This window comes from Colias croceus, chromosome 8, assembly GCF_905220415.1.
Source record: "Colias croceus chromosome 8, ilColCroc2.1".
Taxonomy (NCBI): Eukaryota; Metazoa; Arthropoda; class Insecta; order Lepidoptera; family Pieridae; genus Colias; species Colias croceus.
The window spans coordinates 6,934,452-6,962,424 of NC_059544.1; the positions used below are offsets into that span (position 1 = coordinate 6,934,452).

At 34.6% G+C, this 27,973-nt stretch overlaps 1 protein-coding gene across 1 annotated transcript; it reads left to right on the forward strand.

Annotated features, from left to right (window-relative positions):
- Positions 1-26,664, forward strand: LOC123693700 (protein dissatisfaction). The gene is made up of 10 exons (XM_045638896.1): positions 1-81; positions 8,864-8,969; positions 9,319-9,480; positions 23,341-23,498; positions 23,929-24,102; positions 24,365-24,475; positions 25,351-25,590; positions 25,801-25,885; positions 26,129-26,240; positions 26,451-26,664. Exons 1-10 carry the CDS (start codon positions 1-3, stop codon positions 26,641-26,643), a joined length of 1,422 nt encoding a protein of 473 aa, XP_045494852.1. The 3' UTR covers positions 26,644-26,664.
- The last annotated feature ends 1,309 nt before the right edge of the window (positions 26,665-27,973 follow it).

Consider the following 27,973-nt stretch of genomic DNA (forward strand, 5'->3'; position numbering starts at 1 on the left):
ATGTGGCAATGTGAGCCGGATCACTTATGCTCGATCGGGCAGCGGATACAAACACAAGCGTATTTTCTAAATGATCTTGCGGTAAGAAACTCCTTTAGAAAGTGTAATATGCCCTAAGTCTATGTCGCACGTGGCATTTTCGCTTCGTAGCTCGATTTCAATTCAAAAGCTCCGTGGACCGCCCCCTATATAAAAGGCAAGCACCGATTGGTCGCTCACGACGCCCAGCCAATTAGCTCCCTTTATCCCCTAGTTCTTACTTGACATTTTAATGTTTACAGTGGAGATCGTAATTATATTTTTGAGTAAAATTTTAATATAGAAATGCTAGTATGAACTCATTTTTTTGCAAAAAAGTTCTAAAAAAATATTCACAAAAGTTGTTGAAACTTTTAAGTTTATTGAAATGCACGTTCAAAGAAAATTCGTAGCTTAAGAATATGGTTACGAATTAAATTTTATAAGCATACTTGTACATATTTAACTATTTATAAAAAACATAAAGTTTTTATAAATAAATATGTACACACACCACGGTCAAAATCGCCGTCACCGATACCCTGACAATGTAGCCTGTAGACCGGGCCACAAGATGGGATCACAGGCGTCTCGCTCGTGCTCCATGCTATTGTCATTTGCTATCTCGCTCGAGGGGTGGGCCCCGATGTAATCAGGGGATGATGTGACTCGCGATCTCCGCAGCGGCTTCAAAGATCACAATTATTGGAGCAGTCTGTCGAAAGCCGTGACTCGGTGGTGAAGTCGGAAAAGTCACCGTGAATTTTTTTATCGAAATCAAATTAATGTGAATTATTAATCCAATTAGACTCTAGTTTTTACAAATAAATTAATTTTGACATTAATAGTGATTATTGTTAGTAGTACTATTGTTTAAAAAGTTCGCATTCAACACATATTTTAAATAGTTAGAGGATATAAGTGGTGAGCTTTAGTTAATTAGAGGTCATAGATCAAAAGTCGAGCTGTCGACGTTTTGGGAAAAACAACGGACGCCGGTCGCGGCCTTCCGTAGGATGGGAACAGGTCAGTGTTTAGATTAAATTGTTATTCAGTAGTGATATAATTCAATACCTTACCCAGTTGTATTACCTATGAGAGACCGAAACAATAAACACAATTGAACTTATTTTGTAGAGTTTATTGGTAATTTATTGTAACTTTTAAAGAAAAACGAGCTTTTAAACCTGTTAACGAATTATTACTGAAAAAAAGTCGAACACACGCCTGGGTGTGTAGCATGTATTTTATATTTACATCATATCTATAATGTAGTATTTACTACCTAGGTAATAAAAATTAAATTGTTGTCAATTAAAAGCGTGTTAATACTTCGGTATCTATATAATCAATACGAAATGTTACAATAAGTATTGATTTGATCGAGTTTTTTTACCCATGTATCTAGTTAAATTTTACGAATACATATAATTATAATTACCAAGATGATTGTAAAGTAGCTACCGACCTATTCGTTATTGATAATATTATGAAGTTTCTTAATACCTAAATATTAGATTGTATTGTTTCTAACAGGTTGTTATTTTGAAACATTTCATTTATTGAAAAATAAATTCATTACAAATTATTAAAATTAAGGCTAGCACCAAAATACTAGCGCCTTATTCATTAAAAACAATATGCCATACTTTTATAATATTAACGCGGTTCAGACAAATCTAAAAATAGCTTAACAAACTATCAATGCCCCAAATTAACATTATTCAGAGTAAGATCATTGAGATGAGGAAATCGAGCCCAGTAAAGGCTCGATTTGGGAACGAAAACTTGTCGCACCCTCGTTAGATCTTAGAACCTTGTACAGAACAATATACAGGATGATTACACTTACAATATCTACGTAATCATGTAAGTCTTTCTTTAATCTTTTTTCATGCTAAACTGGTCATTAAATTTTTAACGAGACTTTAACTTGTTGTGTTAGACGTTAGTCTACCTGAATGTTCGGCACGGTATGTAGGTATACGTATATGGGTCAAATCTTAAGATCAAAATAAGAACCAACCTTTTTTGCATTGTGTCTCAAATCTGGTGTTTCTGATATAGTGCAATGAACTGAATACATGCACGCCGGGAGATAGCAAACGTCTTATATTTGGTATAGGTACCTACTTATTGAATATTAACTCTATTTTTATGTTGTACAAACTTAAACACATCACTTAATTCCTAGTTCCTACAGATATTGATTATTTATTTTTATGCGAAGGTTAATTTTGCATTGATAAGTCAATGCAAAATTCTATGTTAATTTTTATAATAAATGCAACAATATTTTAATTAATATGGAATTAGTGTGTGGAAAATGTAAATCAAACTAATAAAGAAGTTTTAAATAACTTTTTATATAATTACTAAGGTATTTGATAAGGGATAAAGATAGATATATACTTTTTATTGTAAATTATAGGTAGTAAAAGTAACTTTTCGTCATCAAAATTCTCCAGTGTCACAGATTTGATACATATAGAATATATATCCAGTGTGTAGAGGCATAGAATCATTCAAGGAATTCTTTTTTTTTTGTAAATTTTAGCTTCCCGCTCTGTGTTCCCGCTACACATTGCTATTTGCTGGAAAAATTTTTTTTTTCAGAAATGTCAGCAAATTAATCAAAAAACTAAAGACATTATACTTATTAGAAATCATCGATTAATATGAAGAGATTTAACAGGCTATAATGTTAAGGGAAAACTATAAGGCATAGAGATTAAAGTACAGCCTGTATGTGCTTTGTCGCTAATATATCGTCAGAGTCATTCGTCATAAGCCCACATCGCAAAGTTCGTTAAATCAACACAGACTGTGTACGTTATGCGTAGATACATCGGCTTATCTATTGTCTACAGAACACTATTCAATTGAATAGTAAGAAGCTCACTTTGTATTAAGTTGGTTTATTGAAGTTAATAAGTAGGTAGCTAAAATGTACTTACCTTGTCTTGTCAATTTGTAGTTAATAAATAATTCTTTAAAAGCTAATTCGAAAGACTATCATCAGTCTCTTCTTCTTATTTAAGTAATATAAAAAACTAATTGTAGGTAGGGGAGCGGGGGGCTTGTTGTTACAGGGGTAAGAAGTTACACGCATTTTTTACCGGGATTTTTAACTCTTTGGTAGATGTAAGTGGACTCATTTGTTTCGTTATAACATCGTGCGTTGCAAAAAAACAATCAGTGACCCGCCGAGCGGCAAACTGTTAGGTTATGTGCACGTGTCTCGATTTCCATCAAGAAAGTAACAAAATCTTTTACGAAATTTTTGATTCCTGCTGTCTATATTTGTTATTCTCTAAATTTTTTTCACCTCGAACGTTCATAATGTATCAAGTTTTAATTTGTAATAGCGTTTTATTCTGCTATTGATATCCATTAATGGCGGCTTTAATTTTAATTAAAAAAACATACCATGGGGCAGGTTGTTACAATTTTTCGGGGTAGGTTGTTACATGTAAAGACTTGCCTCAGACCTTGTATTATTGTTCATCTCATTGAGTATCATTTAGAAATGACTACGCTGTACTTAAAATTTAGAATAAATGGAAAAAAATTGAAGCTTTCGTTCCGACGGGCGCATTCTTGCTTTTTAAAACAATGGTTAATCTTTCAATTCTTTTTTAATTCTAAATACTCAAATGTTTTTTTTAGAATGAGAAACTATAAAAGAAAAGCGGAAAGAGGTACAACTAGTCAAGAAGTTTATGAATCTGCTGCGGCAGAAGTACTGCAGAATAAAACGAGCATTCGTAAAGAAAGCAAAATGTAGTACCTAGTAGATTTTAGTTTGACTGAAGTGCCAAGTTAAAAAAGTATAAATAATTTATTAGGTACATGTTAGTATTTACTGACGAAGTTTTCTAATTCAGTAATGAAAAAGTGTTTTACCATATAAGATTTAAGAAAGTTCCTGCCAAAGTTATTACTGTTAAAAAGTTGGAAAATTACGATATAGATATTATAATTGCTTATAAATGTTATAAGATCGTTCAAAATAGTATCTTTTATTCATAACGTTTTGAAATAATAAAAAATAAATGATTCATTTTGTTTATTTACTTACTGTAACATCGTACCCCGAAGCTGTAACAACTAGCCCCAAGTCAGGGGTAAGTTGTTCCAATAGACTTATTTCAATAATTCTCTATTATTAGAAAAATTACGTTAATTTTAATATTTTTCCAATGCTATTCTACTAGCTGAATAGACACACTAATGGTAAAAGCAATAAAATGTATACATTATTTGATAGCTTTTGTGATATTAATAATTATCTAAAAATTGTAACAACGTGCCCCCCGCTCCCCTAATTGTAAATATAAAAGCACTAAGCCGTTTTTCGGAAAAGCTCTTTTTATTACTTTACAAGTAATACTACGTTTGTAAATATGTATTGATGCATTATTAATTACAGTTAAGATATATTAAAGATACAAAATGTCACAGACAATGATAGGTATTTACAACAGTTAGTTATTTTTTGATCATACGATACTTTTTTAACATGGTTCCAGTTCTTTATAAAACTATTATGATCAGAAGTCACCTTTAAAATTCCTTCATATTTTCACAAAGTTATTGAGAAATTTGATCATTCTTTTGATCATAAAAGTGCCTTCTTTCTATTAATCAGATTACATACAGGTAGGTACTATTTTAAATAGATATAGTACCTACTTGTATGTAAGCTATAACATTACTAACATTAAAATTGATTTCCATAGCAGAGTGTGTTGTTTCACACGAGTGTCAGAATTTAGTCGCGATTAGCTAGAGTTCGATGCACAGGGCTGCACGCATCGGCGCACCGACACATACATTACAACCCCCCTTTGCCTATCTACATTGTAAATAAATTAACACTTTGATCTATTGCAAGCAATGCATACGTGGTCACTTCATTTACAAATGAAATCGATCTGGAATTGAATTTGTAGGTAGAGCTTTTTTCATGGAGAGTGGTTGACTCTACTTTTCGAGCTTTTTATTATAATTATAAATTAGATCGCTTTTCTGTCTTACTGTCTTTTGTCAAATTTGTGAATATTTACTGTGTAATTAATATTCTTCATAGCGTTAGGTTATAGTTCACGATACATCGCCCATTTTTGCAAGTGACTACTATCAAGCTGATTTTCCGTTTGTAGCTTTATTTTGATGAGACACCGAATAATTTTGTGTACGAAACTCTCGATTGTGGTAGCTAACAGAGATAACAAGGATAAAATTTTTTGATTTGATGGTTCTCAAATAATTATTACGCAATTTGTAGGACAATATGTCTGTTGAATTATATAAACATTAACTAAGTGAAAACAAAAAAATCAGCTTGTTAGTAATCATTTATGATGACCTCGTTATCGATACACTTTGGAAAGGGGGACTCTTTGAACAAACCATAGATTTTGTAGGACAAATATTTTTTAAATAATTTAGGTAATTATCTTGAGATTGAACAAAAAAAATTCAGTAAGTAATAAATATTTGAGAACCATCAAATCAAAAATTTTTATCCTTGTTATCTCTGTTAGCTACCACAATCGAGACTTTCGTACACGAAATTATTGGGCGTCTCATCAAAATAAAGCTACAAACGGAAAATTAGCTTGATAGTAGTCACTTGCAAAAATGGGCGATGTATCCTGAACTATTACTTATCTATTTTATCTATCTTACTTATTATGTATTTATATGCAATTTAATGACTATTCATTGTGTCATTTTATATTTATAATATTACTTGCTGGCTATTCAGCCAGTATACTTTTGCTTTTTCTTACACCTTATTATCTAAATGAAAAGTATGCAAATCGTTGAGCCAATCTTGAATTGTATATGCACTAACGCAACATATATCCAGTAGAAAATGGCACACAAGATAAACATATGATATATCTAAACATAGGTATTTATTTAAATATGCGTCGACATTAGGTAAAAATATTAAATACTTAGATATCTACTGAATACTGACTGTATATTAGGAATCCTATAGGTAAATGAAGATAGGATATTATGCAATCATTTATGTATATTTTTCTATGTCAGTAGACATTCAGCATGCTTCATCTCAGGTAAAACACATTTAACACGCTTTTATTAGCTTCATCTGTACGTCTATATATATCAACAACGCCTAGTCTCGATTTGACCATTTTAAACGGAAAGTTTTAATTATAATTTTGTACACTTATCAAGGTTCGATGACAATAAAAAAATTTCATGAGTTTAAACGTATAACTACTGAGTATAAACGATTTATTTTTTTTATTTTGAACAATATTATTTATTAAATCATAAATATTAAAATGTAAGATGGAACAAACTTATCCTTTATACATACTTACTTATATCATAACGCGCTACGAAAGTGCGGTAAGTAAACCGTAGCGACCGGATACGGCTACGGCTACAGCCGTAGACCGTAAATACTTTAGAAATTTATTCTATCCTCTAATCACTAATGTAATTGTAATTAGTTTTGCTTACGGAGTTACGGATATTTAGATTTTACGTTTATCGCTGAGAGTTTATAAAAATCAATGAAGAGATATTATAATGTGCAGTGAAAATACGTCTCATTAAAACGTATGCTATACCATAGATGTGTCTACAAGAGATCTAAATGATAGTAATCTTTGAAATCACTTAAACAATGACATAACTAAACGTACTTAATATTTAAAACTTATCTAATTTTATATTAACAATAATTACAATTGACTGCTGCTTTTGCGTAAAACGAATGTGTGTAGTTTTATCAGCAGAAAGTTACATTAGTCCTGCGGTAATAAACCTTATAGCCAAAGTAAATACATCCGTACTCCGTAGCCTATGCAATGCGCAACTTTTGGATGCCGGATCAACGTTCAAGTTCAAAAAAGTGATTGCGATATTAAGTTATGTTTTTATGTATTTTGGTAAATATTCGTACTAAATCTAAACATTTCTATATAAACGTTAAGACGGAAAAAAAATTGCAAACCTACCTTTACTTTCAAGTACAGGTAATTCTAATAAGAAAGCTAAGTATGTTGTGTTTTTTTTCTTTTATTTTTATTTTTACGTTTCAGGTAGAGGATCTATTTATTTATTTACATATTAAAATGTGTTTCATTAATTTGTGTGACATATCTTGGCCGTCGGGTAAAGCTCTGAAACCTTTATACCAACGTTCAAAATAATGCTATATATCTAGGATTTGGCCAATTAAGAAAAGACGATGCTTGACGAATCTGTATATAAAAAAAAACAAAAGTTTTATTATTAAAATATATTAAATGAAAATTAATAAAAAATCTGGTTTACAGGTTTACAGGTATTGTATAACGTGAAACATACCGCGGTAGGCATACCAAAATTTTATTGATTCATAAATACCTAAATGAGATATTTATATTTGAAAATGTTCTGTTCAGCCACAAAGTATGGTAGACTGAATATTCCAAACTGCAAGCAATATGTTGTAGGATTCCTGATTACTGCACTATTTCCGTTCATCTCTTAATTACTTCTTACCCTTGATCATTCAACTAACCGCACGAAACGGCTCCGTCTAGGTTGAAATAAAATAAAACCTATGACACTAAGTATGACCTATGAAACTCACAGATTACGAGTATTTTTATTGGTAAAATTTTTAAACCGGTCCAGTAGATCCACAGATTTCCGCCTTCAACGGAAACGCCTAAAGTTTAGCAGCTATATCAAATAAAATATTTTTAGTGTAGCTACTGCAATAACCCACGCCCTTCCTACATATTTAAGTTTAAAAAGTAAAGAAAAAGGGATAATTACGCCACTTCGCGGCTTTCATCTGATGCCCGAAAGACGATCGGTAAAGTCGTCTAAGTCCCTTTCGGTGAAAAAAGAAAAGATCCTGTCTTGAAAAGGATTCAAAGCTTATTCAATCCTCTTTTACACCGCGCGCTATAGGAAGTAAAGAACATCTAAATGTTATTTTATCGTACTGTAATCGAAAAACATTTTTTATACTTTTACTTAACCAAATGATTGAATATTTTCTTATTTAAAATTCTATGTAGCTGTTAATAAATCATTAACATTCTTACCATAAGCAAAACAACCCGTAAGCTTGTACTTAAAACTGATATTTTTTCATCAAAACCTCCACAATATCTCTAGTTTTTTAATGCAAATACCTACATATATTATTTCAATTAAATCTCGTAGTAAATTAGTTACTTATAACGTTACCAACATATCTCTTACCTTCGGAATTTTGTTACAAGATCGTGTCATAAAACTCGTTGGAAAAGCGTCAAAGAAAAGGGGCAACTGAAGGGGAAGGTTTCAGTAAACGCAACAAAAACACGACGTTATTAGCGAGATTGGTGTAATCTGACTAATCCGTTTTGGGTAAGGGAGCGCTCAGCGGCATACTTACTGCGTCAATTATTGAATAAACATTATCATCTTATGATAAATAGTATCCAGGAAGATTATTGGTTAGGCTAAGATTCGGTTTACTTAACTAAATTGTTCATTTGAATAATGAAATTTCATTAAAATACTTTATACATATTTCAAACTATTATATTAATTGAGTCTCTTAGTTCAACTTATTAAATACACTTTTTTTACTTATTAAATACACTTAAAAAAGAAATGCCTATAAGAATACATTTATCTAAAATCTATATTCCCTTGCCTTATATAGGTAGATGCCATATATACTTAGATTTTAGACACATATGATAGGCTAGTAGCTGCTAGAGTTCGCCTATGTTATTCCATATAGGTATGTAAAGAATTAATAGCTACGTCATTATACTTATTATTAGTCTTTTCTCTTATTATATCTTAGCACTTATTGAATTTTTTATCATCAGGAGATCGACTGCTTGACATCCCTTGCAATGTCTGTGGCGACAGAAGTTCTGGAAAACACTATGGGATTTATAGCTGTGACGGTCAGTATTTTCAATACCAACTTAGATAAAAGTCTGTTTTACATAACTCGAAAAACGATTTATTATTTGTCAAGATGGTGCCTGGTAAACATGGTTTTACAACTTTACTTCATTATTTAACTGAAATACCTACCTAGATACTGCAGAAAGTTGTTGAAGAGATGAACAATGCATGTTTTAAAATTAAATTAAAAAAATATTTACCTACAGTTATATTGCTTATAGCTTAATATTTAAAAGTAATTATTAGTCAATGTTGTAAAGCTATAGCTCCTTATCGATTTATACATGATATTCCGTTCCTTTGTCATGCGTGTGCTTCCAAGCATAATACCGTCTTAAACTATAGGTTGTTCCGGCTTCTTCAAGCGGTCCATTCATCGGAACCGAGTATACACATGCAAAGCTGGTGGAGAGATGAAGGGTCGATGTCCTGTTGACAAAACACATCGCAACCAATGCCGGGCCTGCAGACTTGCCAAGTGCTTCCAGGCGAATATGAACAAAGACGGTAAGTAATTAGCTTTAGCAGATTATAAATAATTGTAATTGCAAGTATCCGCCCAAAGGAAACATTTAAATTTATATTATAAACATCTCTATCCGCTCGGTTCACTAACAGTTTGACTCATATTATTCATAAGTCAGGATAGGTACCAATTAAAGATTGATTATTGATTCAAATAATGATGAAGAAACCTCAAACTTTCAAAAAGAGTAAGAATTCAGAATTGTACATAGCATACATACGCTCTGCCTATAATATAACAAGTGAAACAGACAGCTTAGGTATCGAAAACATTCACATTGTGCTGTACAATAGCAACACTAGATATGTCCGGAGTGTAACACCATAGAACACAATCCATTATACATCAGGCTCACAGCAGGTTGTTTTGTCCGGGGAGCGCTGAAATATTGAATGAAATAAAACTAGGCAACACCGACGATCGCTTCAATTTTCATCGCGTCCCCACCTGTCATTATGACATTTCACGTATTCAATATTGCGGTCTGCATTGTCAGCTCTGGGTTCTTTTACATTACGTTATTTATGTGTACACTGTACAGTAACATTGAAACAATATTTATGCATGAATAATTTGGAATTCTGCATGTTAACCAAAATTGTAGAGATATTTCATAGTAAGTATAATTTCAGTAAGTCCATAAACTACTTATGTAGATGACTCGTATAAATCTAAATCTCTATAATTAAGCGAAATACTAAGAATAATTGAATATTCATGGAGTCCCATGTCGGTCGCAAGTCGGATGCTGGTTCTCATACTCGCATGTGACAGAGCTTTTGCGATTCTTAGTTAACGTGTAGGGTTGTCGAAAATCATTTATGAAATTTAATATCATTAGGTATTCTACGCAATAAAAACGATGCAAAAAATTCAAGAAGAAATATATATCTTATGTAATAATTATTTTAAATGGGTTGTAAATTAGTATTGGTATTTATATAAATTTTGCATGTTTCATAAAATCCCTTAATGGCAGCCCTGTATTCAAAAGTAGCAAAGTGTGGTCTCGCCGCAGGTGCTCCATCGTTAAATTATTCACGAGCATCACTTTGTGCCGCCGCGGCCCGGATTACCTTTATATGTTTACTCGCTCGCGTAATTATACGCTCTCACGAAATTTACCCGCCACATGAGACAGTACTTATTACTAAACGTATCTCGCTATATAACTAAAAACGTTTTTCCGCTGTGTCGTAATAGAAATAAAAAAAAACATTTAGATATTACAGAAGTTTAGTTCTAATAAATACGTAGCAACATTTAAAAAGCTTTATTTGGTATAATGAAAAAGCAAAATTAGGTCAAATTTATTTCTAAATTTTCATTCATCGATATGTATCTAACCTAAATGTTCCATTTTCGCACGATCAAACAAAAGTAATCCCCAATTTAACTTTTTGAATTAATTCGAATCGATAAAGCTACGCGCTACGCTCACTTTGCTACGAAAAACTTTCCCGCACGGCGAAGAAGTTAAAGGGTCTTTAATCTTTATATTTCTCAGTGTTAAGTACTTATTTATATTTGTATTGTTTTTGATTTTTTTATAAAAAAATCTCATCAAGTCGTTCTTTCTTTTAAAACTATGTTTATTTACTTATATTTATTATGCTCTACGAAAATAAACAATTTTTGAAATATCAAAAATTAACAATTTTTGATACAATAATTCCGTTGTCCGTTTGTTTAAACAATATTGCTGTGGAAAATAATTCGGTAAAACACATTCTTGAAAGTGCATTCTATAATTGTAAATGATATTTAAATAAAAAATTTCCAAATTATTATCACAAAGTCTTTTAATGAAAGCAAAGTGTCGTGAAGACGTGGAGTCGTGGGTGGCGCGCCGCCGACAAGGGGCAAACTTTTCAATTACCGCCATGTCGTGTAACCCCGCAGCGGGTTAAATTAATTCTCTCTACTTCACAAAAAGATTCACCTACCCCACACCACCCCTGTGAACCAACCGTTCTGCCTTTTTCCCAATTTTCCCTGATATTTTTCGGCGCCCGCCGGTAACATACTGACGTTTCACAATATTTATTTTTAATTTAACGGTTCGCACGCAAGATTCGGAATTCACAGTGCGTTACCTTTTGAAGTCTTTTTGTACAAAGATTGAAACGGTAATGAATTGAAATGAATCGTTTCCCTTATTGCGTTCTCTGAAAACATTCCAATGTTTAGAATAAAAATTATATACCGTTATGCTGAATTGCGTATAATAATTACTTCATATTGAGTACCTACTGCGTGATAGCTCTAGTTTACTTTCAGTTTTAGTTTAGTCAGACGGTTATTGTTGTAATCATAGACATTTGAATTAAATGCCATAAATCATAATTAGTTAGTTAACAAATTAACAAAGTGAAATGGTAACCATCGGATCTGCTTCAGAACAGTTCAACATTTTTCCATTAAAACATTGTTGAAGGCAGTACCTACTCGTTAAATCCTTTTTAAAGCACTGAAATATCACGTTAACGTTAGCTTCGTTTGTAGTTTTAAATAGATACTTAAAGAAACTTAATAGTGTTGCTAAATTAAGCAAATTTTAATCGTTGTCTTTCCATTACTCATATGTTATAGAACGGGATGCATGTACTGAAAAAAATAATTAATTTATTATTCTTCAAGGTCGGTTGAATAGATTTTTGTGATTATTGTTCAGTTTGATTCGCCTTCACTGTAAAAACGATACCTACCCACTTATTCGAATAAAAAGGAATACAACATAATCAACACGATAAATTAAAAATATCTAGAGTTGAGCTATAGTTTACAAGTCCCCCCCATCAGTTCCAAGCCTTGTCGTGGCCGGGGGGGCTCAGTAGCTTGGAGTGCACTGGTGTTCTCTGAGTGAAGCTAATTGGACGCGGAGGGGCTGAAAGGCCGGTCTGTCGTCTGACGACACGATTGGTTCGACGGCCAGGGATCCATATAGCTGGCTGGCTGGCTTGAAGGCCGGCTGGCCGGGCTGGCTGGAACTGGCTGGTCACACCGGCTGCCTCGCTGGCTGGCTAGGGGGCCGGCTGGCAGGCTGGCTGAAACCGGCTGCTCCACCGGTTGGCTGGCTGGCTGCTTTGGACGGCGGCTGGCTGGCATGCTGTCACCGGCTGGTTGTCCGGCTGGCTGGCTGGCTGGCTGGATGGCTGGCTAGCTGGCTAGGATCCTCCGGGGGGCCAGGATTGGCTCAGGTGCCGTTGTGGTACGGCGAGGGATGGCGGCTAGTGGTCGCGGCCTGGTAATTTGGCTGGGCAAAACGGGGTTGGAAGGTCGATCGGGGCTCGTTTGGGTCTCGTTCTGACCGACTGGCAGGGGGCTGCGCTTTGCGGCGATGGATGGCGGCCAGAGGCCGCGCGCGTTGTTTTTTGTTGGTAGTCTAACTACCAACAAAACAGGGGCGGGATCCCGACGCGTCACTTTTGTGACACGCGGTGACTCCTGAAGGTGGGTGTAGGGCGGCGGCTGTCCTGAGACAGCCGTCTGCCAACTCGTAATCCGGTCCGTGGGGCCGGACCGAGGGCCGCCACTTCTGGTGTGAGGTGGGGGCTGCGAGGGAAACCTCTATAAAAGTGCGCCGGAGGGTCGTTTGACGCGTGACTCACGTTTCGGGGGCCTTTCGGCGCGCGTCCTTCGGCCGGTCAGTGCTGGGGTCGAGGGTTTGGGGAACGCCGATGATGGAACGGGGAACAATCCATCATCGGCGAGTGGGTGGCGTGAGCTCGTGTACGGCTTGCGCCACCCCGGGGTGGGCATTTGGTGGAGGGCCTGGAAACGGGCAAGTGGCGGAGAGCCTGGAAACGGGCAACTGCTGGGCGGGACATGCGGAAGATTGCGAATGTGTACCCGCATCCCGTCTAAAGCAGCGCGTTGGTACACGGTGGGGTTTTGGTCGGTAGGAATCCGACATAACCCACGGCTCCTTCCCCGGGAGCCGTGGGTATCTTAGGCAAGATTTCCCCACTTGAAAAAAAAAAAAAAAAAAAAAAAAAAAAAAAAAAAAAAAAAAAAAAAAAAATAGTTTACAAGTAATATTTAAAAAAATCAACCATAATCTGAAACACTTTAGGTTTTGTTGTTGCAATTTATATTAATATTTTTTACGATCAAAAACGTTTTATTGTCGGCATTAATCATAAACGCCCCTTTTATTTTATTGCTCATCCAAATACAAAAGTATTGCGTGTTATATTGTGGACTTACACCTATCGACGCCGTATCAAATTGAAAAGATCGCTGTTTGGGAGCAGTTTAGGAGTTGGAACACGTGTTCGACACCTCCTGCGCTCCTGACCACGGGGACTCACGAGCTAACGAGGGGACCGTGAGGGGCTCAATTATCCCGTTATTGTGGAATTATCTATGCTTGTATGATCTTTTATTACAGTTCAATTGTAGGGTACCTAAGCTAAGATAGAATCGTATCATAATACTTATCTTTTATTTTTTTTACTAAAGCACTCTTTGCAATTTTGAAGTGAGGTGTACTAAAATCAAGATTGAAGTTTGTTTTCCTAAATTTTCATGAAATTTTGTATGTTCATTAACGTATTGAGACGTTGGATAAGTCTCAAGAAAATATGCATCACTTCAACAGTAATTTGAAGAGACCGCGTACACATCTGAGATTCCATATAATGTACGTGTTAAATTCCTGGTAAAGCAACAATAGGAAAACACATAATAGGAATACCTGTTTAAACTTAAATTTATTTTAAGGCCATGAATACGTAAGGTTTGTAAATAAATAAAGGTTCCGAGGCCGAGGGTTCGATCCGATTATGTGATTTATACAGCTCTTTGTCAGAGTCCTCGCTACCGTACGAAATATTATCAATATTTTGACAATAAGTGAGCCCACCCTGAACATCACACGAAGGGAATGAATTTCTCACATCAAATTTAATTTTTAAATATCGTGCGTGAACAAATTATTGCACGGTCATCGCAATAAAACTAAATTATAATAGGATAAACCTCTCGTACAGCTGGTATAATGATATTTTTTTCGTCAGCTTCCGTGATAATTAATTAACTTCGGCGATGCAGTCGGGGGTTAATTGCGTTACATCAGAGTGGATTTGTTGAGGTTTAGCCATGATTGCTTTTTGTAATTAAATTACAATTATCTATTTGATAAACATTTGAACTCTCCGTTTTTATATGAATGCCTGATTAAACGTGTTAAGTTTTCAGAGTAACCTAATTGAAAATTAACTTCTTTGAACTGAGATAGACCGTAGAGGACTCTACCTGATAATAATACATATTACCTGCTATTTCTAAAGTTATTGAGAGACTTTTAAATAATAGATTGTTAAACTACTTTGAAAAAAACTGTATAATCTCGAATTCACAGTACGGATTTAGACATGGGTTATCCACTGAGGATGCAGTTTTGGCTCTCACATCTTCTATCATAGACCAACTTGACCTAGGAAACAAGTGTTTAACTGTCTTTCTGGACCTAAAAAAGGCCTTCGATACCGTCTCTTTTCCCACTCTTGTTCAGAAATTAGAGCGTGTAGGAATTCGGGGAACACCTCTCAAATTGTTAACGGATTATTTATTAAACCGCACCCAAAGAGTTAAAATTGATAATCAAGTGAGTCGGGATATGGACATTACTTTTGGTGTACCCCAGGGTAGTGTCCTTGGCCCGACTCTGTTTCTAATTTATATTAACGATCTTACTAACCTTGCTATTGATGGTGGTAAAATCATTTCGTACGCAGATGACACCGCTATAGTGTTTTCTGGGCGCTCATGGAATATAGTGTACTCTATTGCTCAACTGGGTCTCTCAAAGATTTATAATTGGCTTAAATTGAATTTACTTACATTAAACGTTAAAAAAACGAATTATATTTGTTTCTCAATTAACAATAGAACTCAACCTAATAATAACTTTACTTTAAAACTGCATGAATGTAATAATACAAATGATTTGAATTGTAATTGTAATTTAATTGAAAAAGTCTCTTTTACTAAATATTTAGGTATAATTTTAGATTATCGCCTCTCTTGGTATTGCCATCTAGACTATATTAATGAAAGAACCCGAAAATTTATATGGATTTTTAAAATGTTAAGACATATTACCACTCCTGAACTCATTAACCAAATTTATAAATCTCTTGTACAATCTGTAATTAGCTATTGCATCCCTATCTGGGGTGGAGCAAATAAAACTAAACTCTTGGACGTGGAACGTGCCCATCGTTGTCTACTTAAAGTGATGCACTTTAAACCGCGAAGGTTTTCAACTTCGGAGCTATATAAAGTCGGTATATAAAGTCTGCGATGTTCTAACAGTTAGACAGTTGTACATTTTTTCGGTTACTACTAAAATTCGTAAAATATCTCCTTTAGACAAATTAACTGAAAATAAAAGGAGAAAGAAAGACGTTTTTAACACCATATGTACTAAAACAGTTTTTGCTAAACACCAATTTAAAGCTAGGTCCATCTACCTCTATAATCGTCTTAATAATATTTTAGATATACATAGACTTAATCATCGTGATTTTAAAAAAACGGTTATTCAATATTTGAAAACACTTTCCTATGAGGATACTGAGGCGCTTCTACACTACATTTTATAATTTTTAATAGCTCAAACATACCCAAACATAGACACACACACACACACACACGCACACACACACACACACACACACACACACACACACACACACACACACACACACAGACATACATCTGCACACGTTTTATATTTGTAATATTAGTTAAGGAAGAGCGGGTCCTCCTGACACAGGTTTTTGTAAACTTACTAGGAGGACTCATCCATTTTCTGTATATGTAAACTGTGTGTATGAAAATAAATATATTTTTCATTTTCATTTTCATATAGGTACATATAATGAGCATTCGTTTTCATGAACTATAGGATAATCTTTGTAGTAAAAAAATATATTCTAACATTTATTTAGATGATATAAGTAAGTACCTAAGCAAGTTTGGAAACTTAAATTCTAATTGCAAATGAAACATACACTACTTACTTACATTCGATAATCATTCAAATTAACAATCATAAAAGAAGTGTTTCTTTCAAACTGTTTGATTTTGAAGCATTTTCTAAAAATACTTTTGGTTGGTTTGTAAACTCACGGGTGTCACAGAACAAAGTTGTTCATAGTTAGGGAGTAAAGTGTTGTAGCGCACTCCGAAACTTGTTCAGTTTGAAACAGGCAAACGTTCAAAAACCGCTGCCGGTTACCGTCGTCAAGTTTTTCCATAGACAAACTGTTATTATTTAAGTTCATTTAATATTTACTCGGACAAATTGAACTGTAAATACATGCACCTACATTATATATTCAGCTGGATATTTTAGGGTGTTAGAGTTGGTTTTAATCAGAACTTACCAACTTTCTTTTCCTTGTGAGATTTCGCTCAAATTTTTCAACGTTGAGTAAGTACCTAATTATAATATAAAGAACATAAAAAATAATGATCATGTGGAATCTCTATTTGATGGATTTCATAATATTAGTTAACTATCTACTATTAAATTTATAAGTAATGAGAAATGTACTTATCCATATTAACAAGGTAGGCAATAAGTACATTTCTTCCACACTCTGGCAGACGCTACCTTAATTCGGTTAATGATCTGTTACAGATATTAATAATTTCGCAAGCGGTTGGTTACGTGTTCATGGTCCTAAGAACTAAAGGTGAACAAGAACATAGATATTTCTCATATTAAGTATTTCTGAGATCAAAACCTTCTGTGAAGTTCTGTGTTTTAAAGAATTGTGCTCTTTAGATATGACTGCGGTAAGGAATAATTTCGTGCGCAGGTGAGCCGTGGGAGCCGCGGCACCTGGCTCGCCCCCTCTGCCTCTTCGCTGCCCTCCGCCCTCACTGGCTCGTTAATGATGATGTGCTCAGCCAGCAGACTATTTCACTTCTGAATACATCTTTCTCACTTTTGATTCATCCTCCCTATCACGCTCAGGTGTAATGCGCTGGGCGTCTCTTTCCTTTTTGGTTCGCTTCGTCGCATCCACCTAGTCAATTCGGCAAACGCGTATCTACTTTGTGTCGGAAATGTAATGGAACAAATGCGGCTGGAATTAACGTCGAAACGAATGTCGGGCCACGGGGTCGCTCTCATCGGATATTTTCCACACGATGATTTTGATGCGCATCTATGGAACTGTAATATCGTCGGAAACTAATATATTTTTATTATTTTATTATCTGTCGGGTTATGTTATACTTAATTATATAGATAAATAGAAGGTAACACATAGAAATCTAAATAACAAGACACTACGTTAAATCCAATATTGCTCTACTATAATGTTACAGTTGTATATAATATAATTTTGAATAAATCCTTATACACTAATAATCTATAAATAGAACCTATTTAATTTGCACAAAGCACACGTTTATATAAAGTTTGATAAAATATAAATTTTCTTAATTCGATTATACTTATTTTCTTACGTTCTCCATGCTTGCTCTCCATTTGCGCAAAGTCATGATATCTGTATTCCAATGAACTGACTAAATATCTAATGACGAAGAGCTTTTCGATTTGATCGCATTATTAAAGCAGTTTTCCTTTAAATTTATTCAACTTATAAATCATTTTTTTATCAATTGAAAAAAAATGTGTCTTACGATTAAAAATACTTATAGGTATGCTGGATAATAATTTAACAATATTTATCGATATTGAATTTAAAAGCATTAGAAGTAGATAAGTTTTTGAAAATTGAACTCTAGAAGAGTTAGATTTTTTTATTTATATTAGTATGTACTGTATGGTCTACTTATTGATTTTAATAAGAATATTTTCAGTACGAAAGAAAAAAAGTAGATGCATTCTCTTTATCCCACCTAATTAATTATGATTGTACTTGTTAAGAATATGTTTTTGCTCACAAATAGTAGGTATTTTCTCTATCTTGCTATCGAAAAGTTATAACTAATGAATTGTACAATTTTAATACATACAATAATAATTCCAAATATCATACATACGTTTATGTAGTAGCTCTTACTTGGTCGGTCAATAAACCTTTTGACCATTCACCAATTCGGCTTCGTGAAGCTTTCATAGGCTAGGCGAGGAGACTGGGATTATTGGGTCATTAATCACACCCCCCGACGTGACTGGTCGCCACCTTCTCACTTACCCCGCTGGTTAGGTATGGCTTTCCAATATTATCGATGAAATTCGTGTATGAATTTTTAATATTTAACACGGCAAAGTAGTTATCGAGCACACGTATCAGAAGTGAAACTTTCTTTGGCAAAAAATTATTTACTAAAATCATCGCTTTACTCCATGACGTGACGGTTTTGCCATGACGTGACCTTGAAATTTTATTCTCAATGCGCCTAAAGAAGTTTGACTTCAAAAAATGGGCTCGTAACGTAATAGAACATAGAACTAAACTACTCATAAAAATAACATGCGTACTATGTAAAAAATAGCACATAGCACTGAGTCAGTTTACATTCAAATTTCATAATAAAAATTGAGTTTTCTAAAATGCCTTAAAAATGAGCGAATAACTTTTTTTAATTTTTTTTCTGCTTTAGGTAATTTACTGAATTTTTGTGGCTTGTGCTATGGCGGGCATGATGGATAATTACTGTATGATTTAGGTTGTTCATGTTCCATCTACTTTAGACTGAAAGATTTTCTTGTGCATCAAACTATTCGATAAGAAGTGGAACAACACTACAATATCGACCGCAGCTCTCCATTTACACGATAGCAACGTAGATACATACCTGCCCTACTTCCTCGCATGGACTGGTGTAAGTTTCTACAAAGGCGTTTTCTGGAATCTTGTCTTGAACTAAGTCTAGACGTGACTAGCAAGACTTAAGTTTAAGACACCGTTTTGTAAGATCTATAGCTTGGGAAGCAAACAAGACTAGTGTATACGGTATCCTACAATAGATAGGTATATGACTTTTCTTTTAGTATTTTGTTTTCCATTTTAAATTTTAATCAGGCTATGACATAAATTGTTATGATTTTTGACTTTTTGAAAAATACATTTTGTTTACTTTTAATTCCTGAGCACCCTCGTATTTGTTTATTTGCAATTCACCCCTTGAAAGTTTCGAGAGTAGGTAGATAAGTCATTAAATACATATTGACTGAAACTTCTTTTTGCTCGTTGAGAGTAAAATTTCAAGGTCACGCTTTTGGTATCATTGAATCTTGCCAAAGAAGTTTCACTTCTGACACGTGTGTTCGGCACGCCCTTTTTTAAAGTAGTGTTAACATTTTCATCACGATAATTTTAAAATCCTACGTCTAGCAGTTTTCATTTGATATTTTAAGAACCTAATAATCATGTGCAAATTACAACGCTATCAAACGCTATTTCACTTTATCGTCAAGTAATTAAAATTGGACATCCGCGTCATTCTAAAAACCAAACCCTCAAATTAGGCGACCCTTGAATCAAGCTAGATTTTTATTATTTTAATCTCTCTTGCTGTACAATTAAGGTGCATATTTATTTGATATTTTTACCGCAACAGCGGGGTTGACGCCGAGAAAAAAGCACGTGTTCTATTTGGGATTACATGTGCCCCTCACAAAAGGTTAGGTATCTTTCGCCTTCGTGGCCTTTATTTGGACATATCTACTGATTCGTGAGGAAAGAGAAAGTTAAAAAAACTTTTGTGATTCCCAATTGCGTTCACGTAAATTTAAATCGGAAACGTCATAATAACATTTTAATGGAGGCTAGTTATTCCTATAATTAGTTATAACATAGCCACTAGGATGTTTTATATTTACGTACAATTTCTTCGTATTCCTTCTATAGGTACACTTATAATCAGGAAGGTTGTTTGTAGCTTTACTAATTACCTACTAGCACCAGGAATTATCGATTAAAAATATTTCTCTACTTATTACTTAATATTAACCACCGCCATTTGTTTTAATTTTTAATTAGATTAAGTTCATATTTAAAGTTATCTAAGAGCAATAAAGTATAAATTAATAACTATTATTATTGATAGGCATCCTCTACACTGAAGAGTGTTGAGGATGTAGAGCACGTAGAGTCTACAATACGAGTTGGGACTTGATTTTTTTTTAATATCGTATCGATCCCGGTTTATTACAATATCCTTAAATATTGCAACATGGTATATGGATACGCTTGTAATGGTACTGAAAAATATATTTGATTAATTTACAAAGAATCTGGAACTTCAGGAATAGAATTAAGGCTTCATATAGGTCATGTAAGTTTTTTTTTAGCATAATAATTTACAGTAGGAGAGGTAACAAATAACAATGAAGCTATTCAAGTGAGAAAAATAAATATTGGCTGAATTAAAGAAGCAAAATGTTAAATTGAGAGATTCGCATAAGATCGTAAGCTTCTCCCCGAGACCCGAGTTCTCTAGCTTTAAACAGTTTCGCAGCTACCCTTTTGTGTAGCGTTTAATCTGTTACTCATGTAGTGTCCGTCACTATTCACGTACTGAGTAAGCCGCCGCGCGGGAACCGAGCGTATGCAGCGAGCGGCGAGCGCCATGTGCACACACAATAGCCGCATTCTCATGGACTCAGCCTCACTAAGCTGATTGCGTGACGTCATTACATTTAGGGTGGTGCACATTGATGCAATCGAAACTGTTTAACTTTTTATACATGCTCACTGCACTCCTTATAAGCCCGCATTTTGAATTACAATCTTCTTAGCTGAATTCTTAATGTTTGAATAGTTAATTCTGTATGTTTGATAAAACTTGGCAAACGTTTGACTTGCTCTTTCGTCGTATTTCCTTCTTAAATTTAGTGAAATCAGAACTTCTGTACAGAACAGAATAGAATAAGTCAGTATACCTATTACTAAATAGTACCTACCTACAATGATAAATGTGCTCTCTAAAATAAGACACTAAGTTGGTTTTTATAATGGAAATTAGGACACATACTACACTAGCTATTTGGCTATTTTGCCTTATAGGTTGAAATTAAATGTAAAATGCAATACAGGTAATGGAAATGTTATATAAATTACAAGATAAATGTATTCACAAAGTCCCCTAATGCAGGTTATAGGCGACGAGATCCTAGCTTACGCAGGGATCACTGATCGGCGTATAAGCGCTACGCGTCTCCATAATCCAACATGTTAAACAACTACAGATTTACATTTATATGCCATTCAATGTTTAGTGATAGTTGAATATGTACATTATTCGTAAAGTATTAGAACTGTTACTGAAAGTTCAATCTTTCTGAATAGATAATCTAAAACATAATATTTTATGCTACTACTGGAAAAATACATCTCCATTCTACCTTTTTTTATGCTTTGCGATTAAAATTAGTACCTATTATGAAGCCTAATGAAGCAACATAAAATAAAACGTAATTTAAATTATGATTATGTACACAGTACTTTGTAGAAATGTAGAGTCACCTTCTACTTCATAATTAAATAGAGCCTAGATAGATTGCGGTAGGTATGTCTTACTGTTTTTTACCTACATATTGAATCACGATAAACCGTTTATATCACACTAGCTTCCGCCCGCGACTCCGTCCGCGCGGATGTCGGTCTTTGCGTGGATGGTTTATTTCTCCATTTTGAGTACCTAACTCGGACAATGACATCTTATAAATATCTATTGGAGCCAAATACGGCTAGGTCTATAATAATACGCAACGCGCAACGTGTGTTCGCGGTACCTACTACAGAACAACGTCTTTGGATAACTGAAAAATTGAGATTAATTTTTTTTCTACGTATTTTTCCAGGATAAAAAGTATCCTATTTTACGCCCAGGATAATAAGGTATAATTATACCAAGTTTCATCGAAATCGAACCGGTAGTTTTCACGTGATGTCTTCACATACAGACAGACAGACAGACAGGCAGACAGACAGACAGACAGACAAAAATTTTTTTAATCACATATTTGGGTTTGGTATCGATCCAGTAACACCCCCTGCTAGTTATTTTTTCAATATTTTCAATGTACAGAATTGACCCTTCTACAGATTTATTATATGTACTAGCTTCCGCCCGCGACTCCGTCCGCGCGGATGTCGGTCTTCGCGTGGATGGTTTATTTCTCCATTTTGAGTAACTCTGACAATTAAACATCTTATAAATATCTATTGGACCCAAATACGGCTAGGCCTATAATAATACGCAACGTGTGTTCGCGGTTCTACAGAACAACGTCTATAAAACTGAAAAGTTAAGATTAATTTTTTTCTACGTATTTTTCCAGGATAAAAAGTATCCTATTTTACGCCCAGGATAATAAGGTATAATTATACCAAGTTTCATCGAAATCGAACCGTTAGTTTTCACGTGATGCCTTCACATACAGACAGACAGACAGACAGACAGACAGACAGACAGACAGACAAAAATTTTTTTAATCACATATTTGGGTTTGGTATCGATCCAGTAACACCCTCTGGTATTTATTTTTTCAATATTTTCAATGTACAGAATTGACCCTTCTACAGATTTATTATATGTATAGATTGTATATGTTTTTTAATTGAAGCATATTCCTCCTCCCGATCTTGACTTAACTCTCCTCGATCTAATTGCTTTAATTTCACAATTACTTACAGTTATTATAAAAAAATATTTGCAAAAAAATTTTATATATTTTCGTTTCATATTTTCCTTTTAGAACATTGACCAAATAAAAATTTATTCGTTGAAATGAAAAGTTTAATATTTAGAAAACAACTGGAATGCGTATTATAACACAACTATTCATTTTTTATTACAATTTATAAATTTTGAATAGTATTTCAAACGTTATTGTGTTGCAGCCGTGCAGCATGAGCGTGGTCCTCGCAAGCCCAAACTACACGCCAGCTCGCTGGGCTCCCTGCCCCCACCGTCGCTGGCCCACGCTCACAAGCCGCACCCGTTGAAACTGTCACCACCTTCGCCTTACACACCGCTACCACAGCCTTTTAACTTTCAGGTACGTATATAGAGATACATATATTTTTTTACATTAAGCTTTTGGCTCTATAACTATAAGATATTTCAGCTCATTATTTCGAAATGGAGATATTAAAATATGTTGAAATATCTATCTAATAAACATTAATTCATAATTAAGTTAAGATTGTTTTCCTCCTCATTACCTATAAGTAACTATGATTCATACTTAATAATTAATATCATAAAGTAGGTACCTACAAACAATGTACCTACCGCGATATACCTACTTATACTATCGTGACCGTAAACATGCAGATAACAAGCTTATATACTTACTTAAAATTAATTAATAGTAATAGTTATAAAGTTCTTATCAAGCAAAAAGACTTTGAAAAAATGTGCGGATCTACTCACTCTACAATCGATTCCTTCTGACACCATAGCGTAATGAGTGCTTATCATTTTAGTTCAGCATCAACGGTCTGAATGACTCAGCACCTCTGAGCACGGCATCTTCAGCAGGATCGAGTGGCGCAGGAGGTACGGGAGCCGTCAGTCCTCTGCCTCTTATCACCGAACCCTTTCTAGCGCCGCCACCACCTGGGCTTCTTCACATGCTCATGTCAAGTGATAAATGTCAGGTTAGTTGGTAAATTTACACCATTTTCTTTGTGAATTGTTAGATTTTGCGGTATAGTTGCTTATGTTTTTTAAAGTGGTTTTGCTCTATAAAAATTATTCACCGATTCCCCATAATTAAGAAGTATGGGAATGAGTAACAAATTAAAAGCAAATGTAAATTTTGTCCTCCTAAGCCATCGAGATATATGTACGTAGTACATATATCTCGATGGCTTAGGAGGACAAAATTATGTCCTAAGCTTACAATTTAATATTTAATAGGAACTAATGTGGAGCGCAAAACAGCTTCAACTACAAGGCGACCCGACTTTACTCCGGCCGCCACAAAATGCTTTCGGTGCTCCCTTGGCCCCTACGTGGGAATTGTTACAGGTAAGATATCAGTGTTAATAGAAAGTATACCTAAGTACTTCAGATTATTATATCTTATTGAAGTCGTAGGTGCAGAAACAGCAGTAGGAGAGGTGCAGAGAGATCACTTTATATGTACCTAGTTATCTTAAAATGTATACAGCAGCTACATGCTCTCTACAATTCTACATTATAGTGCTAGGTAGATTTTTATAAACAATGTTTATTTTCGCAGAACTAGAAAGAGTCACGTCCACATTCTAATGTTAAAACATTTTGTAACATTTTATTCACAAATAGGTACCTTTCTTCTTCATGAAAGTTATCGATTGCTTTTTTATCATTAGGTATTATCATTTTTTTGCCAAAACATTTTATGAAGCTACCTTACGTTTCAAAGTGTTGTAAATATTAAACGACCTTTCATTAACAGCTTGTGTCATAGTTACTGATAGTTACTATATCGTATATGTCACGTTTATTTAATACAATGCTATTTACTTTTCCGTAAATGCCTTTGTGACTTATAGGGCGGGATCTAAGCCGCCATTGGGTGCCGCAGGGGTGACTTTTCGCCTACTTGACTTACCCCGCCCGTTGGTCGCGATACGATACCGTGACTTTACGCCCACAGCGATACAATACCTAAACTTTAGTAACCCCGCTTAAAATAAACCTTTCTTTCTTGGTTTATAAAAACTCAAGTGCAGTAATTTTAAATGAATGTAGTAGGATAGGTACCTAGTTAGATCCTGTTCAAATAAATATAGGTATTATACGGTCTACGTAGGTAATCCACAACTACCTACATAGTTATTGCTTCTAGATACCGACGCAAACCTTCATAAATAAAAAAATATCATAATTCATATCAGCTGACATAAATATATTTTCAGGAAACCAGTGCACGCTTGCTCTTCATGGCAGTGCGTTGGGTTCGATGCTTGGCGCCTTTCCAAGCGCTCGCACCTTCAGACCAGCTTGTGTTGCTAAGGGCAGCTTGGAAGGACTTGTTTCTATTACATTTGGCGCAGTGGTCCGCACCGTGGGACCTCGCCCCGCTGCTGTCAGCGCCCACGGCGAGAGCTCGGTTACCCCCGGAACCGTTAGCTGATTTAGAACTTAATACTTTACAAGTATGTTAATAGCTTTTATTGAAATATGTAAATGAAATACTAAAAAATAGTTGGTGTTATCTTATAAGTAAACGGATTAGAACGGATAAATGCGTAAATAGGTACTTACTACCTAATAAATGGTAACTACTTATTTAACTAAACAATAAAATCTTGTACCTACTTAACTAGGTACCTATTATCTTATTTTAATGAATTGCTTGTTTTTAGGAAATATTATGCCGGTTTAGACAAATCGCCCCCGATGGAAGTGAGTGTGGATGTATGAAGGCGATAGTTTTATTTTCACCAGGTAATTATAAGTATACCTTGCCTTGTAGGTAATAAATATTGTAATATATTATGTAAACATCACATGGTATGATGTAAGATGGATGTAAGTCCTTAACTTGGCTTTACACGCTGCTGCGTGTCTAGATGATTGATAAGAGTAAAGAGTTAAACCTAGGTAGGTATGCAAAATTTATTTTTTCATATTCATTCGGGCGTCAGCACGGTCAGTGTACACAAGATATACTTATATTTAAGAATTAATTCTTTACAGACACACCCGGCCTTAGTGAAACCCAGCCAGTTGAAATGCTGCAAGATCAAGCCCAATGTATTTTAGCGGACTACGTTCGATCAAGATACACTCGTCAACCAACGAGGTAGGTACCTGCTACCCATAACATAAACGTATTTGTAAATTGTAATTGTTACACCAGTGAGAAGGGTGGACCCTCTCCTCTTGGCTTTATAATAAAAAAGAATAATATCGTAGCGCATATCCAGAAATAGCTTTGAAGTCCTTTTTTCCAATATACCTACAGATAAGTATACCTAGTTCGGACCTTTAATTGCCAATAATAATCCAACAGATTCGGCCGATTATTACTCCTACTGCCATCATTGCGGGCGGTCCGCCCACGATCTATCGAGCTGCTGTTATTCCGGGACACAGTGGGCGACGTGTCTGTCGCCACACTGCTTCACGACATGTACAGAATGCAGCCAGCTCCTACTCCAGCATTTCAACCGATATCATCAACAGATCATTGCGCTTCGCCTTAATTTTTTCGAAAATAAAAAATTGTTACAAGGTTGTATTTGTTTAAGTAGGTACCTACGTGCCTAGGTATATATTTTCGTTGGGAACATCTTCAACGATTACGTATCAATTGTATATAAAATGTTAGGGAATGATAATAACGGGATGAAGGTAATCACAGTATTACAATGAGGTAATACAGAAGAATGTTTGAATAGAAAGATCGTCCGAGCATAGTTCGGCCAATAACCTATCTTCTCTTGTTGGGAAATACAGCTTTTAGAGCGTCTATCCTATGCCTTTCAGCTAATTAAAGATGTTAATTAAAATAATTGTTATTAGGGGTTAAGGATAAGTAGGTAATTACTAGAAATATGTGAAAAATTGTAACTAGGTACATAATGTGTTGTTATATTTAAATCAAATTGTGATCTTATACCTATGTATATAACCAGCGAATCATTCCCGAGTTGTTTCCATCGTAAAACCTATATAGATTTCTTTTTTTATATCTAGATACCTATGTAAATTGTTAAATAAATAAGTTTATGAACGTGTACCTCCCTTCATCCAGAGTACAATATATTGTTAGGTAGTAACTTACCAACTCAAATAAATGAATTAGATACATACATAGTGTACTATATTACCAAATGTTCAATTTATTCTAGTCGTCGCTCTAGTCACTATTGTATATTTTATTGCTGTAAATTTTATAATATTATACCTACTACATTCTTAGGTAGTTGAAAATAAAACTAATTTATATCGTATAGTACATATAAAGTATAAGCAAATAAACATATCTCTATTCAAATAAGTGTTTTATTACTTACCTACACTTAAACAGTGTCTTTGCAGTAAGATCCGTATAAAATCCAAATGTGTGATGTAGGCGGGTGATGCGTTAATTATAGGTACCTACATGTACCTACATAACACTGAAAATCGCACAAAATGCGACTACTGTCTAAAGATATATTATACGACCGATACGATTCAGTTTACCTAAGCAGTTTACATTCTTGCATAGGCTTTTGAATAGATTTAATCATTGGTCATTGCGTGATTTAACTACATTCCATAGTAGGTACCTACATATTTTTATGGGTTGCAACGAAATGTCATGTAGGAAACGGCCGCGGCGGTAGGAAATAATATGTTAGATTTCCGGTTCATGTTCGTGACAGAAAACCAAACAGAAAAAAATAATGAATGTTGCATGGTCGTTACATAGCTTCCTCTTATATAACATTTGAGATGTTTCTTAGCCTCTTAAGAGATATTTGCCAAACACTTGGAACAGCAGACGCCAGACATCTCATTGAATAGAACAGCACGTGTACGTAAGTT